At 35.6% G+C, this 17,795-nt stretch overlaps 5 protein-coding genes across 6 annotated transcripts; 3 read left to right on the top strand and 2 right to left on the bottom strand.

Annotated features, from left to right (window-relative positions):
* The first annotated feature begins 539 nt into the window (after positions 1-539).
* Positions 540-1,861, top strand: LOC110662151 (uncharacterized). Its single transcript, XM_021821035.2, has 4 exons — positions 540-906; positions 1,022-1,058; positions 1,160-1,281; positions 1,380-1,861. The coding sequence occupies exons 1-4, from the start codon at positions 589-591 to the stop codon at positions 1,440-1,442; spliced, it is 540 nt and encodes a 179-aa protein (XP_021676727.2). The 5' UTR covers positions 540-588; the 3' UTR covers positions 1,443-1,861.
* A 301-nt stretch (positions 1,862-2,162) lies between these two features.
* On the top strand, positions 2,163-5,122 carry LOC110662149 (hydroxyethylthiazole kinase). 2 transcript variants are annotated; one of them, XM_058145239.1, is made up of 3 exons: positions 2,163-2,749; positions 2,909-3,325; positions 4,154-5,122. In XM_058145239.1, exons 1-2 carry the CDS (start codon positions 2,255-2,257, stop codon positions 3,296-3,298), a joined length of 885 nt encoding a protein of 294 aa, XP_058001222.1. In that variant the 5' UTR covers positions 2,163-2,254; the 3' UTR covers positions 3,299-3,325; positions 4,154-5,122. The 2 variants fall into 2 exon arrangements, with proteins under 2 accessions (XP_058001222.1, XP_021676725.2); XM_021821033.2 differs by lacking the exon at positions 4,154-5,122 and having other exon boundaries at positions 2,164-2,749; positions 2,909-3,411.
* On the bottom strand, positions 3,988-4,829 carry LOC110662150 (dirigent protein 16). Its single transcript, XM_021821034.2, has one exon. The coding sequence runs from the start codon at positions 4,827-4,829 to the stop codon at positions 4,089-4,091; it is 741 nt and encodes a 246-aa protein (XP_021676726.1). The 3' UTR covers positions 3,988-4,088.
* Positions 5,123-6,248: 1,126 nt separating the features above from the next.
* On the top strand, positions 6,249-12,318 carry LOC110662148 (PHD finger protein ING1). The gene is made up of 7 exons (XM_021821032.2): positions 6,249-6,468; positions 7,265-7,336; positions 8,003-8,190; positions 8,954-9,017; positions 10,940-11,039; positions 11,678-11,828; positions 11,942-12,318. The coding sequence occupies exons 1-7, from the start codon at positions 6,441-6,443 to the stop codon at positions 12,050-12,052; spliced, it is 714 nt and encodes a 237-aa protein (XP_021676724.2). The 5' UTR covers positions 6,249-6,440; the 3' UTR covers positions 12,053-12,318.
* A 629-nt stretch (positions 12,319-12,947) lies between these two features.
* On the bottom strand, positions 12,948-17,743 carry LOC110662146 (chaperonin CPN60-2, mitochondrial). Its single transcript, XM_021821030.2, has 17 exons — positions 17,492-17,743; positions 17,165-17,189; positions 16,896-17,027; positions 16,382-16,541; positions 15,933-16,204; positions 15,591-15,695; positions 15,337-15,423; positions 15,132-15,221; positions 14,936-15,016; positions 14,779-14,847; positions 14,511-14,588; positions 14,328-14,423; positions 14,068-14,167; positions 13,859-13,962; positions 13,619-13,724; positions 13,436-13,514; positions 12,948-13,302 (listed from the first exon to the last, which is right to left on the bottom strand). The coding sequence occupies exons 1-17, from the start codon at positions 17,527-17,529 to the stop codon at positions 13,200-13,202; spliced, it is 1,725 nt and encodes a 574-aa protein (XP_021676722.2). The 5' UTR covers positions 17,530-17,743; the 3' UTR covers positions 12,948-13,199.
* Positions 17,744-17,795: the final 52 nt, after the last annotated feature.

Genomic DNA, 17,795 nt, shown 5'->3' with positions numbered 1-17,795 from the left:
TATTACTTAAATTAAGATAAAAGAGTTTTATATTACAAATAAAAGTTTAAATAGCTTATTGTTATATATTTTTATATTGAGATATTATCTATATAATTTTCTCAAATTTATGCTTGCTCAAAATCTAACATTTTATTCTCATAATTGAAATTTGTATAGATTTATTTGAAGAATAATTGATGGTTTGTTAATTTTCATTAAAACTCCAAAGAAATTTAAATTGAAAATTTAAGTTGAATTTTTTTTTTCTATCCACAACTTAATCTAAATGGAAAATTAGCGTACGATAATATATAAACGATTCCAATTTTTTTTCCTGAGAATACTAAACATTTCAAGCTTAATATAACGTGGAATTATATTACTAAATTAAAATAATAAATTAATAATAGAAAACCTTAATATACAGTTGCATGCAAATTTTCCTTGAATGCTTGAAATTGAAAGCGACTTATTAGGTGTCGCAGGAACACACCACCTATCCAACTGGGTGGTTCAGAAATTGCCACGACTCTTATCCAGTTCCATTTTTATGCAATTATGATTACATTTTGCAGGTAGGAAGGGAAGCTTGAGACCTCAGTGAAGATGTCAAGAGAGCTGCTGTTTCTCCATGGCAACCATTATCAAATACCTACTATACCAGCACTGGGACTCCGTTCTTGGAATTTCAATGTCTCCTCTTATATCCAATCTCGATCAACAAAGGACCACAAAGAAAAGCCAAGGAGAAGTTCATCACTTAAACTGGAAATGCTGCCACTTTTGAGATCCAATACAAGAAGTCATAGAAAATCCGCATCACTGACAATAGTAGCAGCGGCAGCAGGAGGAGGAGTGCGGCTGCCACCCCTTGATTTGACAGAAGACAACGTTAGACAGGTCTTAGCTGATGCTAGACTCGAGGTAAGAATCCTTTTCTTGGGCACTTGCTTTACCATAGTTAACTACTAAATTTTTCCTTAATGAAAGATTATATGCTTAATTAAATATATGTCTGAAAATGGTGCGTACATTGCAGTTTGGACAGCTTTTTGACACTTCAGTTGGCATGACAGGTGATTCCTCATTAGTCTTTATGGACTTCATTTCTCTTGCAATTTATTGTTACAGAAATGTGGTAAAATTATATAAAGGTTAAAAATTAAACATGTGGTAGGACAAGCTGAGCTTGCTGAATTGGATGGACCCTTTGTGAAGATAAGCCTCAAAGGTCGATTTTGGCATAAACGTTCCACAGTTCTTGCGAGACTTGGCAATTATTTGAAGCAAAGAATCCCTGTAAGTTACTGTTTTCGCAGCTTTAACTTTAGTCAGGAATGTCAACTATGGTGAAGTTTTAGTCATGGGGTAGCGTGTGATTTCTTCTTGCCTATCAGGAAATTTTGGAGGTAGATATAGAAGACGAGAAACAATTGGATGATAGCCCTGAGAATTTTTGAGGTACTTGGTGTTGTCAGTATCAGTGTTATGCTTTGATTATTGTTTCAAAACGAGCAATTTGAAGTGCCCAAAGCAACACTGTGGCCTTCAAGCAAGATTGCTGGAAAAAAAAAAAGCAAATTTGAAGTGCTTTCTTACATGGGACTCTGCAAAAATGTCAATGAGTTGTACTGTCATATGGTGGAAATCATACACAAACTTATGGAGTACAAAATTGAGCCATCTACATCAAATGGGGTGATATGTGACATATTCATTCTGGAAGTGTAATGCAAGCAAGGAATCCACCATATATCGCGTTATGGAAATTATCCTGCACATATTCTAGCTAAGGTCTTGTTTAGTTTAAATTGTTTATTATTTTTAGAAAGTTCACTTTTCACAAATTTATTATCATATATCTATTTTTTTTTATTTTAATGGGTGTGAAATTTTTAAATGGAATCACAACTGAAATCATAAATATATATCCAAAATTTAAAATACATAAAAAAAAATCAGCATGAAACTAAGGGGGAAAAGTTACAAAATTCTCCATTAGAAAAGAAAAAAGCCACCAATCTTTTTAGGTGTAAAGGTCATTTCATTTTAATTTTTTAAAAGGAGATCAATAAATGTGCCCAATGATTGATTTACTTTTACCAATATATTTTAATAAGTTTATATTTTATTACATTTAATATAACTTAATTGGAATTAATTTATGTTGACATTTTCAGAACATCAAAAGAAAGAAAGAAAGAAAGAAAGAAACCTAAATATATTCTATTAATAACGAAAACGCCAGCTCCTGGCCCCAACAAGTTGAAGTATGATAGGGAAGAATACAGGGGAAGAGCCGGAGAGGATAGCCTCAACCTCAAGCATGGAAACGAGACCCAATTCCATAGAAGACTGGCCTTCGAGAGCATGGAACCTACTCTCGAAACTCCGGGACCAATCACCGCTTGTTCAGTGCATCACCAACTTTGTTTCTATGGATTTGATGGCCAACACTCTCCTATCTGCTGGTGCATCCCCGGCTATGATCCACTCCATTGAAGAAATTCCCGACTTCACTCCTCATGCTCGTTCCCTCTGTATCAACGTTGGCACTCTTTCCTCTGACTGGCTACCAGCCATGAAAGCAGCCGTGGTGTTGGCCAATAAATTCGGGAAGCCTTGGGTTCTTGATCCCGTTGCTGCCGGAGCTTCTGGTTTCCGGTTGAACGCTTGCTTGGAGCTCGTGGGTATGAAGCCCACTGTCATTAGGGGAAATGGGTCGGAGATCATCGCGCTATTTAAGGCTTCTCTCGGCGCCTCCAAGGTATTAATGATCGATGTTTGATATTTGCACTTATAATTGTAAAGATAGCAACTTTTCATGTCAATTTTCACAGTTTAATTTGGGATGCTTGCAATTTTTTTTTTTAATTGGTTCTATCTTGTTATATTTTTAATTTCATAAATGGGTTTCGTGTTCCAGGGGGTAGACAGCTCCCATGAGTCAACGGATGCAATGGAAGCAGCAAAGTCTTTGGCTCAAGCAAGTGGTGCCATAGTTGCAGTTTCAGGTGCTGTTGATATCATCACAGATGGAAACCGAGTTGTTGGTGCTCATAATGGGGTGCCCATGATGCAGAAAATCACAGCAACAGGATGTGCAGTCACAGCCCTCATTGCAGCTTTTGTTGCTGTTGATCCATTACATGCTTTGGAAGCAACAGCTTCAGCATTTTCCATATTTGGTATTGCTGGTGAATTGGGAATGAACATGGCCAAAGGACCAGCTTCATTGCGGATGCACTTGATTGATTCCCTTTATAGTCTTGATCAAGTTGCTCTGCTTTCGCATACAAAGATTACCAGCCTGTAATGATTCTGTAGGAGCTCTGTACAAATGGTATGTCAACAACTAATATAATAGTGATCAAATATTGAGCGAGAATACTACTAATTAATCCAAATGACCAGACCTATTTGATCAAATATTGCTCGTTTAGCAAGTGAGAATATAATGTGATCAATCCATACCATTTCCACTGTGACAAAACTTTTGCCAGGCAATTATAGGCTCACTGTTATACTAATTTTATGAAATATTATTGCAAGAATCCATGATTTTTGTTTGCTGTGATCATTGATCATTAAATTAGTGGGGAGAGATAATCAGATGTTCCTAGCATAGATGTGGTATTACCAGTTCTTGCAGGCATATAGTCAACAGAGAATTTGCCTCTTTGGTTTGTCATCACACACATTAGTTTGCTGTTCCAGAAAAGCTCAACCTTCACAAAGTTACAGTTTACAATTTTTACTCTATCTAGCCTGCCTATCAGGCCGTATAGTCGATGAACCTAATTGGAATTTTCATGGAAGTCCTAAGAACTGAAAATTTATTCTTCTTGTTTTGCAAAAAATTTTATGATTTTAGATTTCCAACCTAGATATGCCAACAAATTTCCCTTTTTCCAATTTTTTTTTCTGGTTACACAGAGGAGTCCATTCATGATATTTCTTCCTTGTGGGAATCAAATGCTATATTCCATCACCTTTTCTATCGGAAACATTTAGTACATCTGGCGTTAACAAATAGAAATTGGAAATCATGACCACACTCATTTTTGCGCGAGGAATCCCACATTTAATCCAGTTATATAATATTCTTAGTATTTTAGATGGACAATTATCCTCAATAATGTTTCTGCACCGTCTGTGGCATGCTGACCAGGTGGAATGAGTCCTCGCAACTGTGCAATTCCAACAGCATTCTTATACTTGCCTGTTCCTCCAGTCACTGACAAATGTGACATTGCACTCCCAATCTTATATACGCCATAGAAGTTGAGGCTGTCCCCAAATTCTCCTCCTTCAAAGATAGCTGTAAATGCCATCATCTGTGTGCTCCCATCTGCAGAACTAGCAATGTAGACTCCTTGAGCTTTTCCCAATTGCTGCGAACCAAGCTCAGGGCTGGTTGTCAAGACATCGTCAATGACAGTGATCGTTCCAAAGCCTAGTCCCAACCCGTCAGGTCCCAGCTGGGTTTGAACTTGACCATTTTGTCCTGCAAAAGCTGTACCAGCCAAGCCAGTTCCTAGTGGAATGCCATTGATACCATTAACAGTTGGAATAGCGCCATTGGCATTAGGGATTGCTACTGCACCTTCTGGGGGAATAAATCCTACTGGCTTGGCAAAGGGTACTTGGCCACTATAAATGTTTCCCAGCAAGCCGGTGATTGGCCTGGCAGTGGGGTTACTGCCCCCAAGAATGTCATGCATGTACAACTCAAGAACAGGCTCCTCACCAGCTGGTGCAGGGTCAGTAGCAGCCAAATATGTTGCCATGTTTATGGTAGCAATCAGCACTGCAATGAAAATAGATGGTGATGGTTGGTTGAACATCCTGTGATTTCTGTATTAGAGGTTCTTGAGGATCCGCAACACCTGGAGAATGAAAGATCTTTAGATGAGCATGCAAGTGGCTGTGCACCTTGCTCTTTATATAGAAGTCAAGGAAGAACAAAGATGGAGTAGGTGTGAGACTATAAAGGCGGTGAAGTTGTTGGAGTTGCATTAGTTATGGAAAGTCTAAATCATTATGTTAGGGGGATATCATGGAGGAGTGGAGTCTGATGTATGATAGGTTTTGCCAATTTCGTCAAAATTTAACCAATCATGCTGCAACCATTTCAAAATCTCAGGTTTTCCTCTCCATTGATTTTGCCCCATTGGTGATACCAATATTTTGCGAAGGATGGTTGCCAAAGTTTAGCCTCTTGGAAAGTTACAGATTACTTTTGGTTGAACTTGGTCGTCCCAAAATAATCTCACAGAAAAATTTTTTTAAAAAAAAAATTTAAGTAGTTAGGTAAAAATCTGTTACACATATAAAATTTCTATAAAAAAAATAATTACCAAACATTAATTATTTTTCTCAAATTTAATCAGTCATTTATGAACTTACCATATTCATAAAAATTGCCTAACAATTTTTAATATCACCACTGCAAGGCACTTTATATATTGAATTTTCTTTGACTAAATTTGCAGCTCACCTCTACTGTATCAAAACTTATGGCTTCAATTGATTTTAGTTTAATTCAATCTTTCTAATTAAAATTTAATTTTATTAATTAAATATAATTTTAATTCTTAATTCTATTTGGACTTAAATTCAATAAGTTTTCAGACCAAATCAAATAAATTTAGCATTTATAATTTTTAAAAAAAATTAATTTACATTTAATATTTTTTTTTACTCTTAATTATGAATATTGCCTCTTACTTCAACACATATAATAATTAATTTAAATTTTTTAACTTTAATTTTGCTGGTCACTATTATAAAATTAATATAAATAGATTTATGTATTGACAAATTATATAAAATAAGAAATTTATTAATATATATTTAAAAAAGTAAAATTATTATTTTATTATTTATTTTAACAAAACTAATTATTTTATTTTTAATTATAAATTATTAATTTTTATATTTTTATTTCGTTTATTTTTTAATTTTCAATCATTTAAAGTATTAACTAAATTTATTTAATTTTTGTAATTTAAAAAAAATAATTATGTGATTTTTCCATTTTTAAATATTAAATTATTTAATTATAATAATAATAATAATTTCTCTCTTGTATTTGTATTGGCTAATTAATATATTTTTTTAAATATGGAGTTAAATAATTAATTTTATTAAAATAAAAAGGTTAATAATAAATTTTTCATTTAGAAAAGTATGAAGCAAACGGCGTCGTTCTCTGGGGAACGCAAGGACCGCCACGGGGTAATCACATTCACAGACATTTTTATCGACCTGCAAAATCAGTTGCACGGCTGTGGCGGGAAGGATCAGAATCAATTAACAAGCATCGTTAAGACAACTGTCTAATTGTAGAGCCCAGATTTCTTTCACACACTCTGTCGACGCAAACAATCACTCGAATCTTCTCTTCCAAAAATCACTTTCAGCTTATCCCCAATTCAAACCCTAATTTCCCCAAAATGTCATTCCTCGACGAATTCCAAGCCAGTAAGCTCTCTCTCCGTCTATTTTTTCATAATGGTCTCTGGTATTCATATGTTTTAATCAAGTCCTTTTCATATTTTTTCAATTTTCTTTTCTTTTTCCATTATTGTTTAATCGACAAAAAAAAAAAAAAAAAACCCAACAATCTTTACTGTGAGGAAGAACATTAAGGCAACAGAATTGGATTCTTATCAAATGTTTAAAATCTGATGACGATTTCAACCATGCCTTTTTGCCCGGTTGCATATTTTACTAGAATTTGAAGGGTTCTTGTATAAATTTTGTATTGGACTGATTTCCTACTGTTATTTATATTCAGTTCGGCCTCATTTTGATGGTCTTATACTCTTTATGTTTATGAGTTTTGAGAGTCTCTTGTTAAAGTTGATTCTCTTCTTTGGGCGTGAAATACTTTTATCCTTAGTGGTGAAAAGTGTCCATAGTGACAAATACTTGCATGCATTTGGCTTGGTTGCTTTTATACTTGAGACTTGATAACTGAAGTCTTGAGATAGGTGCAGGTTCTTGACATTTTCATCAACACTAGTTAGTTTAGAATTCGTTATTTGAGAAAATATAGTATGTTTATAGTAAATAGAGGAGCCTTTTCCGCTTTAACTTTACCTTATTTCTATTTCCCTTCCAGTAGTTGCAACAGGGATTAAGATTTATATTTCTGGCATCACATACTGCACTCCATGTGAACTTTAGATATGTTGTTTTATCATACAGCAATAAGTGTTCTGTTGTCTTTTTGTTTTCTACTAATGAATGACTTTAAAATTGATTACACCTGCAGACCTGGAATCACTGCCTAATATTCTGCAGAAGAAGTATGCCTTGTTGCGTGATCTAGATAGAAGTTTGCAGGGTACGCCTTACACTGAAATTATTATTAATAATAATATCATTATATTTTTTTTATTTTTTTTTCTTCTTTTCTATCAATTTTATTCCTTAGTGTCTTTCTATTTGTGTATTACCTAATTTCCCTAGGGATAAAGGTCCTCCATAGTAAAGCTAAAGATGTTAAAGCATCAGATAAATGATCACCATTACTTCTTCTTTTTCGTCCTTCTCTCCCAAGCTTTTACATTTGGTGATGTGGTAATTGTGAATTACAGAGTTTTTCTTACGTAGATTAAGCATCATGTTGTTTATGCTACTAAGTAGGGAGCGTCTATGTTTTCAGTTCTTTTTGGAAAGATATGGGTGTCACTTTTGCCTGGACATGTCATTTCACTATGAATCTGTGATGAACATGGGACAGGAAAGAGTACATGTGATTGTGTGTGTGTGTGTGTGTGTGTTTACCCCTGCTTTGTTTCGCAATTTTATCCTCTGTGTAATCCTGCATTATGCTGTGAGGTTCAACTTTTAATGCTTAGAATTATTTCCCCTTACAATCCATTGCTCTCTTTCCCCCCAAATTTGGCCAATGCATGAACTGAAAAATTAATTAAGATTTTAAGTTTCTATACGTCTATCCTTTTCTCAAGCAAAACTTTTTTTTTTCCTTTTAAATATATATGAGCAGAAATCCAGCGACAAAATGAACAACGTTGTGAACAAGAAATCGATGATATTAAGCAAGGAGTTAAGGCTGGAAATATTACACCTGATACCTCACTTATCAGATTCTCAGATGAGGCACTTGACGAACAAAAGCATAGCATCAGAATTGCAGATGAAAAGGTTGCATTGGCCGTCCAAGCATATGATTTGGTATGTCTAATATCATATTATTATTCTGTAGATGATTAATACACTTAGGAGTTGGGACAAGTGTCTGATGTTGCCTAAGCTTATATGATTAGCATCTCACACATATTTCATTATTTTTCATATTTATAATTGTTGGTTGTGTTGTTTCTTGATCTTCTATGGTTGCAGCTGCAAGTTCTGAGAACTACTCAGCACTGCAGTTTTTATTGTTAAAAAAGAAATGGAAAACCTACATAGGAAACAAGGAAAATGCTGATAAGCATGTAGCTTAAAAAGGTCACAGTTTCAATAAATTTGTATTAACCACATGACTAGGTTCATGAATTGTTACCTTCTGACAAGCCTTTCTCTTCAAATCTTAATTTTTAGGTTAAAGAGGTATGCTGTCTTGTTTGGATAATCTTACTACTTCTGACTAATTAGATCAATGTCTGAATCTTTTACTTAAAGTTGCTACATTAAAGTTCAAATCATTTGGTCACTTCAAAGAGATTGTTCTTCTGTACAAAAAAAATATTGATGTCATTTCTTGATATGACCCTGGAAGTCAATGCAAGCTCTTCATTTTCAGGATTATTGATAGATTTCATCTTTGATTGCTTCGAGTCTAGTCAGTTTCTTCCCCAAACCCCTCAGAAAAAGTTGTAACTTTTTATGGAAGGATACTACGGGATTTTAATGCTGGACCGACTCCATGTTCATTACTGCCCTACTTTAGATAAAATAATAACTTGTTAACTGTTCTGCTCTAATTGTGCTTCAGGTTGATGCACACATACAACAACTTGATCAATATCTAAAAAAGTTCGATGAGGAGCTTCGACGTGGTAATTTACTTGTTTACCTTTGTAACAGCATCCTTTATTATAGTTTAGCAACAGGCTTTCTTACATTTCTCATGTGATCTCTTAAGTAGGATAAATTTACGCATCATCCCTGAGCTTACGGCATTGTAACAACACCGTCCTTGAATATCTTAAAACCCATTGAACATTAATTTGATTAACAATAAAGTATCTATTATTTGAAATGGTTGGTTTCCCCGTCGTAAAAACTGACATGACACTTCAACTAAAATTTTTAAAATATTTTAATTAAAAATAAATCTATATAATTTCTTTCTCTAGTCTCTTCCCTTCTCTCTCCCAGCCAACAACAAAACTCCTGTGTTAATTTCTCCATCATCGACATAAATTTTAACCCTAACACTAAACCATTCAAAAGCATTGCAATCTCCATCATCCACTTCTTCTTCTCTATCATCTCCTTGCTCTCCTTTACGGCTTCGTTTTTAGAAGCCGCCCTTTGCCCTCCCTTATTCTTTGGCTTCTACTTTAGCTTCATCTTTTGGACCATTGGTGTTGAGGATGGTGTTGAAGAAGAAGAGGCCTGGAAGGCTTGATATTCCAGTCACAACCATAAGGTTTGTAGGCCTTATCATGCCAACAGTTAAGAAAGTGGAGATGGAGAGATGGGTTCTATATATTCCACGAATTGTTAAAAAGGAATGAGAGAGGCTATGGAGGATGGCTTCTATACTGTATACTTTGTCTTTCTTGTATTTATCAACCTTTTTTTTTTTCAAGGTTATTTTTTTTAATAAAAAAGAAAGAGAGTTAAGCTTTGGCTGGGTTTATCTGGTGAAGGATAAAACAAAGTGGGTTGCTGGTGGTGAGGAAGAAGAGAAGGGTGGTGTCGTGGGTTTGAAGATAAAGTATCAAAGTGGCCAAAAGGATTCAAAAATCGAAAATGATGAGGAAAATGAAGAAACAGTGGGAGAGGAGGCAACGAGTTTTGATTTGCATAGTGAGGACTCTGCGGAGAAGGACGAGGAGGTTGTCATTGTTGGATACAATTTGGTTTCACCTCCCCCATTCTTCACAATCTCACCCTCTCTGCAACATCTCACGTCCTAAATTTGGCCCATGGCTGTTGATTTTCTATGTGTTGATTTTAGGGCTGTTTATTTTGAAATTAGTATGTTTTGTTAGATTTGGGAATAAATTTTTGGATTTGTTAATTTTTGTGATGATATTTTTTTTTACTGTATTTGAAATGAGATGGATGTATTTGTTAATTTGGAATGAGAATGAGGAACAATATGATATCATGGTTCTTCGTGAACTCATCTAGGTTCTCCTCTCCCATTTGGGTTTGTTGATTTTCTCTTTGTTGGTTGTTGATTGTGTTTCTATTTAATTTGTGTTTTTGGAATTGATTTGTTTTTTAGATTATAGATTAATGTCCTTTTGGGATCAATCTCTTCTTGATTCTAATATTGATCTCTTGTAGGCTTTTTGCAGATGAGTTTTAAGAGGAGAGAGAGAGAGAGAGAGAGAGAGAGAGAGAGAGAGAGAGAGAGAGAATGATAGTCAGGGAGGAAGGGGACAAGGAAAGGAAAGGGAGAGAAACACTAGTCACACAGAGAGAGAGAGAGAGAGAGAGAGAGAGAGAGATGAAAGAGAGAAGAGATGGTGATGTGGAGGAGGGAGAAATGCCAAAATGGTGATACCACTCCAACAGTTTACCTGCAAACTAGGAATATTAGGTCACAAGAATTTCAGTGTTACCTAAATTGATGTTCATGGGGTTTTATGTTACAAATTGAAGTTAAGAGATAACACTGTTAAAGTGCCTTAAGTTCAGGAACAATTAATGAAATTTACCCCACTTAAGTATCTCCATCTTTTTTCATGTGTTTGTCCTAACCATATGTTTCTTTTTTTTTTTTTTTTTTTTTTTTTTATAGAAAGAGAGAGTGCTGCAGCAATTGCATTGCCTGGTTCAAGTCTTGATGGTGGTGCTAAATCTGGAAGGACTAGTGAGGGTGGCAGAGGAGGGCGCAAAAAGTATCCATCTCTTCTAATTTTGCTTTGTTAATGTCCTTAGTGATTACTTGACATACAATAACTAGATTAAGCATTTAAATTTATGGGTTTTTTTCCCCTTTTATGGAAGTTATTTGTTGAGTGTTGATTTGGTTAATGTCTCATCTTTCTTTTAATTATATATATATATTTTTTTGAAATGGAAGTTTTGATACTGAAATCTGTGATATCTGGAATTAGAACATTTTCCCCAAGAAAAGATGACTTTTTTGATAATAAAATCATTCCAAGTATGAGGGGATTTATTTGCTTATGATGAAGAAAAATAGGGAAATTCTAGGAGAGCACCAAGGGTTCCACAACTGAGCAAGAGGCAGAAATCTGAGAAGGAATAATAGCCTTTATGAGGCACTTTTCTGGGAGACTTTCATCCTTGGTACCCATCTGTAATGGAGCATGAATATGCATGCATATGAAAGTATTTCTCACGCGAAAGTGGCTATGCTTGTGCACACGTATGTGTGTGTGAGGGAAATTCTTTAAATTGCCTTCTGTCAAATGAAGTTTTACTGCATTGATTTAAGATTTTGCATGAAATAAACAGCATTTATATTTTTGGGTAAGTTGTACAATTGGCTACTGAAATTATTTATGTGCAGAACACGCCTGGCTACAGAAGCAGCAACAGCGGCAACTTCAGCAAATCCTACTGGTATGGAATTAGATTGTCCAGTGGATCCAAATGAACCAACCTACTGTTTCTGCCAGCAAGTTAGCTATGGAGAGATGGTAGCTTGTGATAACCCTCATGTATGTAATCAACTTCCTTTTGGCCATTCTATTCCAAGCCTCTTTTGTGAAAAGCATCTAATCATCTTCTATTTAAATATGCAATTTAATTAAAGCTTCTTCTATTTTAACAGTGCACCATAGAATGGTTCCATTTTGGCTGTGTTGGTCTGAAAGAACAACCAAAAGGGAAATGGTATTGTTCAGATTGTGCTGCTGTAAAAAATCGACGGAAAGGCAGATGATGTGGAGTACTGTGTTCTAGGAATTGTATATGTGGAATTTGATAATTTTTTTTATTGGAAAACTGATTTCATATTAACTAATCTTTTTTTCCCCTTATTTTTGGATTATTCTGGGTTTCAGGAATTTCTTTTTGTTGATTTTCATATTAGTGATTTCAGCTAACCTGCAATTCTGTACCATTATAATTTTATGAAGACTATGTTAAAACTAGTTTTGGTAGATGATCACCGCTTGCATTGGAAATAAATTTTTAGAACTCCATACACAGTACCATCTCTTTATCTTCCCCGAGGATGTTGTGAATGTCTCTCTCTCTCTCTCTCTCTCTCTCTCTCTCTCTCTCTCTCTCTCTCTTCCGCATGCATGCGCAAATGCAAGGGCGCACGTTTTTTCACACATTTGTTTGTCATATTTAGAATTTTGGTACTAGGCTAGTTGCAGTGGAAGTATTTTGATTTATTAAGTGGCAAGACTTCCAGAGGATTCTTTATGCATGTTTCCTGTTCGTGTTGGAACATTGTCGACTTAGATGAAGGCTGAAATTTACCATTTAAAGCCTAGATGATGCCTTTGGGAAGGGGAGAAAGGGGTCAAATGTCCAATTGTTGCGAGTCGAGTCTTACAACTGGTGAAGAAATTTTGCCGGTGCTAAGTGACACGTAATTGAATTTTGCCAAGAGGTTTGTATTTTATATTAATACTAGATAAGAAACGCAAAAGCAAGGCAAACATGCAGCTACATCCAAGAAGATTAGCCACTAGATAACCGTTTATATATATATATATATATATATATTTTATGAGCAAGTGAACTGATAATTTGTGGAGCATATACAAGTGCAAAATGAATCTACCAATAAACTTAAAGAAAAATACCCAGTGCAAATCCACCAATTGAAAAATAGGTAACGTTGTTTTATTCCAAGGGGACCAAAAAAGAGTGCCGTTACATTGTCCTAGCAATCAAGAATTCAAGATGGCTTTATCTTGCACTACGCAATCCCCAGACTACAACCTACGGATCTCACTATGAAACATGAATACATGGATGCCTTTGGACCTTCACAATAATAACTCGTTAAAAAATTTATAAGAGCCAAATAGCCTATGTGGATTTTAGTGACTGTCAGTGTTTTATGATGAACATCAATAATCCATGCCCATGCCTGGTGCCATTGCTGGAGCATCCTTCTCATCCTTTGGAAGTTCAGATACAATAGCCTCTGTTGTTGTCATCAATGAAGACACACTGCAAGCAAATGACCACAGAAAGTGCTAATTGATAAGCAAAAATAAAAATATTGAACTAGTGAATGCCAAGAGGTGGAAAGCTTGTAACGAAACAAGGAAAACCAATACTTAATACAAATTCCTATGATCACCTTGCTGCATCAACCAAAGCAGTTCTAATTACTTTCAATGGGTCAATAATCCCTGCTTTCACCATATCAACATATTCACCTGGTAATGCATCAAATTTACCAATCAATTTAGTATTTAAATGGGCATTCAATCTCCAGCTACAAACAAGAAAAAAGAAATACAATCACAAAAGCATTGCTGACCTTTGGCGGCATCATAACCAAGATCATGGTTATCCTGCTCTAGTAGCTTGCCAATGACAACAGCTCCCTCAACTCCTGCATTACTTGCAATTGTATGTACCGGAGTCTGCAATTATAGGTTAGACATAAGGGATAAGCAAAGGACATACAACATTTGAATAGCATGCATGTTGGAACATCTAAAGCTTTAGAAATCATATGAGATTCATCTGATGCCCCTTGTTCTAAAACCGGACAAACCTTTAGAGCATTCTGAATGATTTGGACACCAATCTTCTGGTCAAAGTTAGCAGTCTGCAACTTATCCAACTCTTTTGAGGCATAAAGAAGAGCAACACCACCACCTGGAAAAGGAGAACACATTAATTACCTTTTGATTCTAAATATTACTCTCCTAACTGGGGGAAGTTATTTAAATTTTTTTTTTTTTTAAAAAAAAGAGAGATTACCTGGCACAATACCCTCTTCTACAGCTGCCTTTGTAGCATTTAAAGCATCTGTAACCCTATCTTTCTTCTCACCAACTTCAGCTTCACTAGCTCCTCCAATCTGCAATCAGCAAATTTTCACTGGTGTTACCACACTTACTAAAAAGCAATGCAGTATCAGCAACAGACCCAGTCAGTATTTAAAAGGACTCAGCCAGCACAAAATCTGTCCCTGGCAAATGAGTGCAAGCTGTTGACAATACATGAGAATGTAAACAAACCTTAAGTACAGCAACACCTCCAGAAAGCTTTGCTAGTCTTTCTTGCAATTTCTCTTTGTCATAGTCCGAAGTGCTTAACTCAATTGCAGACCTTATCTGCAATCACAGCAGTATTCATTGATCAGGCTTTACATTTGAATGAAAGAATGTCTTGAGCATGTCCAATAATGAATAAAAACCAACCTGCTCACATCTTTCCTCAATGGCTTTCTTGTCACCAGCACCATCAAGAATAACAGTATCATCCTTGGACACCGTAATCTACAAGGCAAAATAATAATAATAATAATAATAATAATAATAATAATAATAATAATAATAATAATGCATCCAGATGAAAGTTTCAATATCAATAAGATTTGCAACCAAATCCTATCCCATCTCACATTCAAGCAACATCATCATCACATGGCTAAGCTGCCACAATCTTCAAAATGAATTTTGAGCTTACCTTTTTGCAACTGCCAAGCATATCTATATCCACCTTTTCAAGATTGAGGCCAAGTTCTTCAGTTATCACCTGCAAATAAGAAGTAACAGAACTCAGTTACAAGAGGCCATAAAATTTGTAGACAAGTACTTCAATATATGTACAAAAGTAAACTCACCTCACCCCCTGTGAGAACAGCAAGATCCTGCAGCCCAGCCTTTCTATTCTCTCCAAAACCAGGAGCTTTAATGGCACACACCTAAGTAAAACATAAATCAAAATACAAAAAATATATAAACACTAATCCACAACTCAAGTGAATTGAAAACACATGAAATTCATACAAAGCATTGTCCCCAATTATAAAATCAAACCTTAATTCCAGCACGAAGCTTGTTTAGAATAAGGGTTGCTAATGCTTCACTTTCCACATCTTCAGCAACTATCAACAAGGGCCTTTGTCTCTAAGCAAAGACAAGAAACTCTTGTCAACTACATGCCCAAATGTAAACATACCATTTAATAAAGGATTTAAAATATGCTCCAATTATGAATGCTTGATAAGAAGGCAACACTCACCTTCAAAGCTAACTCTAATACTTTCACCACAGCATTTATGCTTGAGATTTTCTTCTCATGGATCAAAATGAAAGGATCTTCTAATTCCTGTAAGCACACAGGCATGTATATAACTAAGTATAAAGTAAGTCAGCAAAATTAAACTAAATGACTGAAAGGAACAGTTAGTCACATTCCAGCCATCTAGGCGCCACAAAAGTTTAAAGATATATGCTATGGCCTATAAATTTGATTCAGAAGAAGTAAAGGCTTACACATTTTTGGTTTTTCTCATTGGTGATGAAATAAGGGGATATGTAACCCCTGTCCAGCTTCATTCCCTCAACAACTTCCAACTCATTATATAAAGTCTTCCCATCCTGCGACAGTTTGACATAAATTAAGAATTTAAGACCCAATTGTAACATGAGAAACAAAGCAGAACAATCCCTTAACTCCAATCCCAATCAAGAAGAAGAAGCTTTTATAACTGATATCAAATCTAAAATAATTTACCAACATCAATTCTGACAACCTAAGTTAAAGAAATGAGGTAAAATTAGGTTAAGTACAGCCACTTGCAATGGATCAAGATGCGTCAAAATGGTTCAACTTACTTGGATTGTAATAACTCCCTCTTTGCCGACCTTCTCCATTGCCTTTGCAATTAACTCACCAATTTCTCTCTCTCCATTTGCAGATATTGTGCCAACTTGTGCTATTTCTTCAGATGTACTGATCATTCGTGCTCTGCTCTTCAAGTTGGTAACAACAGCATCAACAGCCATGCTGATGCCACGTCTTAGGTCCATTGCATTCATCCCTGCTGCAACGGACTTGCATCCTTCTGTGAAGATTGCTCGAGTAAGAACGGTGGCACAAGTGGTCCCTGCAGCCACATTAAAAGAAAGACGTCACTGTTATTACAAAGTAGGACCATCACAGATTTCATGAGTCATAAGTAGCATAGAGAATAAGAGATCTACCACAAATTTCAAAGACAACAATGAACAATCAAGGTAACATTTGGTAATAATATTTAGATCAAGGTAAACATGAACCTTACCATCTCCCGCAACATCATTGGTGGCATTTGCAACCTGCTTCACAAGGCTAGCACCAACATTCTTGACTTTGTCCTTGAATTCAATGCTCTTTGCAACAGTCACACCATCCTTTGTCACTTTGGGGGCACCAAAGCTTTGTTCAATAACCACATTGCGCCCCTACAAACAATAAATCACCATTGGCAACCACCGTTAACTGATTAGATAAACAATAGAAGTTTCCAAAGAGGACAAGATTTAACAAATAACGAAATACAACCAGATCTATGATAGTCAGTAAGGGCACAACAACAATCACACTTATCTTCAATTCCATTTATTTAAGCATACTTAAACAGTAAAATTGATCTACTAAGATTCCATCAAACAGGCATGTATCTGGTGCAGCAAGCAAATTTACAGATAGCGCAACAAAATAAAACACATGATAAAAATAAGACTATTTGTAGCTAATGGCAATCTTTTAGCCATTAGTATCAAATGGAATATGAAATGTGAGACCATATATTGTACCTTAGGACCCATGGTGACTTTCACAGCATCAGCAAGCTCTTCAACTCCCCTAAGCATTAAAGCACGGGCTTCCACACCAAATTTGATGTCTTTCGCCGCATAGTTTCTGCTCCAGCTCAATCTACTTCCAATCTATAACAGCAGAAAGACCCAAAAAGTGAGAAAGCAATACCAAAACTTTAACGATAAGAGCAACAATCGCAGAGGCAGATCAAATAAGATAATGCACAATGTACTAGCCAGAAAGAAGGAAGAACACTACAGCTCACCTGATGCGTGCTGTTCCTAGCAATCCTGCGAGCCAAAAAGAAACCCATTAACATATGGCATGAGCAATGACAGAAATCGCAAAATTGAGCATTGACCACTGACACCGCATTTCAAAACTCAAGTAATAAGCTGTTAGTTCAGTTATTTTATCCAGTTAGAAAGGAAATTTTAAAGGGGGGAAAATAGAAATCCGATATCGGAAACCTTAAATTTATTATCTTTCGTGTTATGTTGCATCATTTACTAGGGTACCAAACGGAAAATGGAGAAAACAATCAAAACCCATGGATAAGCAGGGAGAAAAGTATAAGAGGAACAGAAAGTACCGAGCTTTAGAAGCGAGGCTAGAGACGAAACGATACATGGTGCTCAAATTGCAGAGAAAGAAAGAATTTTGGACTGGTTGCTGAGGAAGACGGGTGAATTAACAGAGGAAGCGTACACGAGGAGGGCTGAAAAGAGTGGAAGGAGGTGCTTTTCTAATGAAAAGAGGAAGGCTCTAGAAGCACTGAAGCAGCACGGGCACGGCAGCTTCTAGTTCTAGGGTTTAGGGTTTAACGATTTTTATTTTAATTTTTATTTTGAGTTATAGTGTTTTTTTTTTTTTTTTTAATTTCAACATTAAATTTG

The sequence above is a fragment of the Hevea brasiliensis genome, chromosome 4 (genome assembly GCF_030052815.1).
Source record: "Hevea brasiliensis isolate MT/VB/25A 57/8 chromosome 4, ASM3005281v1, whole genome shotgun sequence".
NCBI lineage: Eukaryota > Viridiplantae > Streptophyta > Magnoliopsida > Malpighiales > Euphorbiaceae > Hevea > Hevea brasiliensis.
This window is presented reverse-complemented; position numbering and strand designations above follow the sequence as displayed.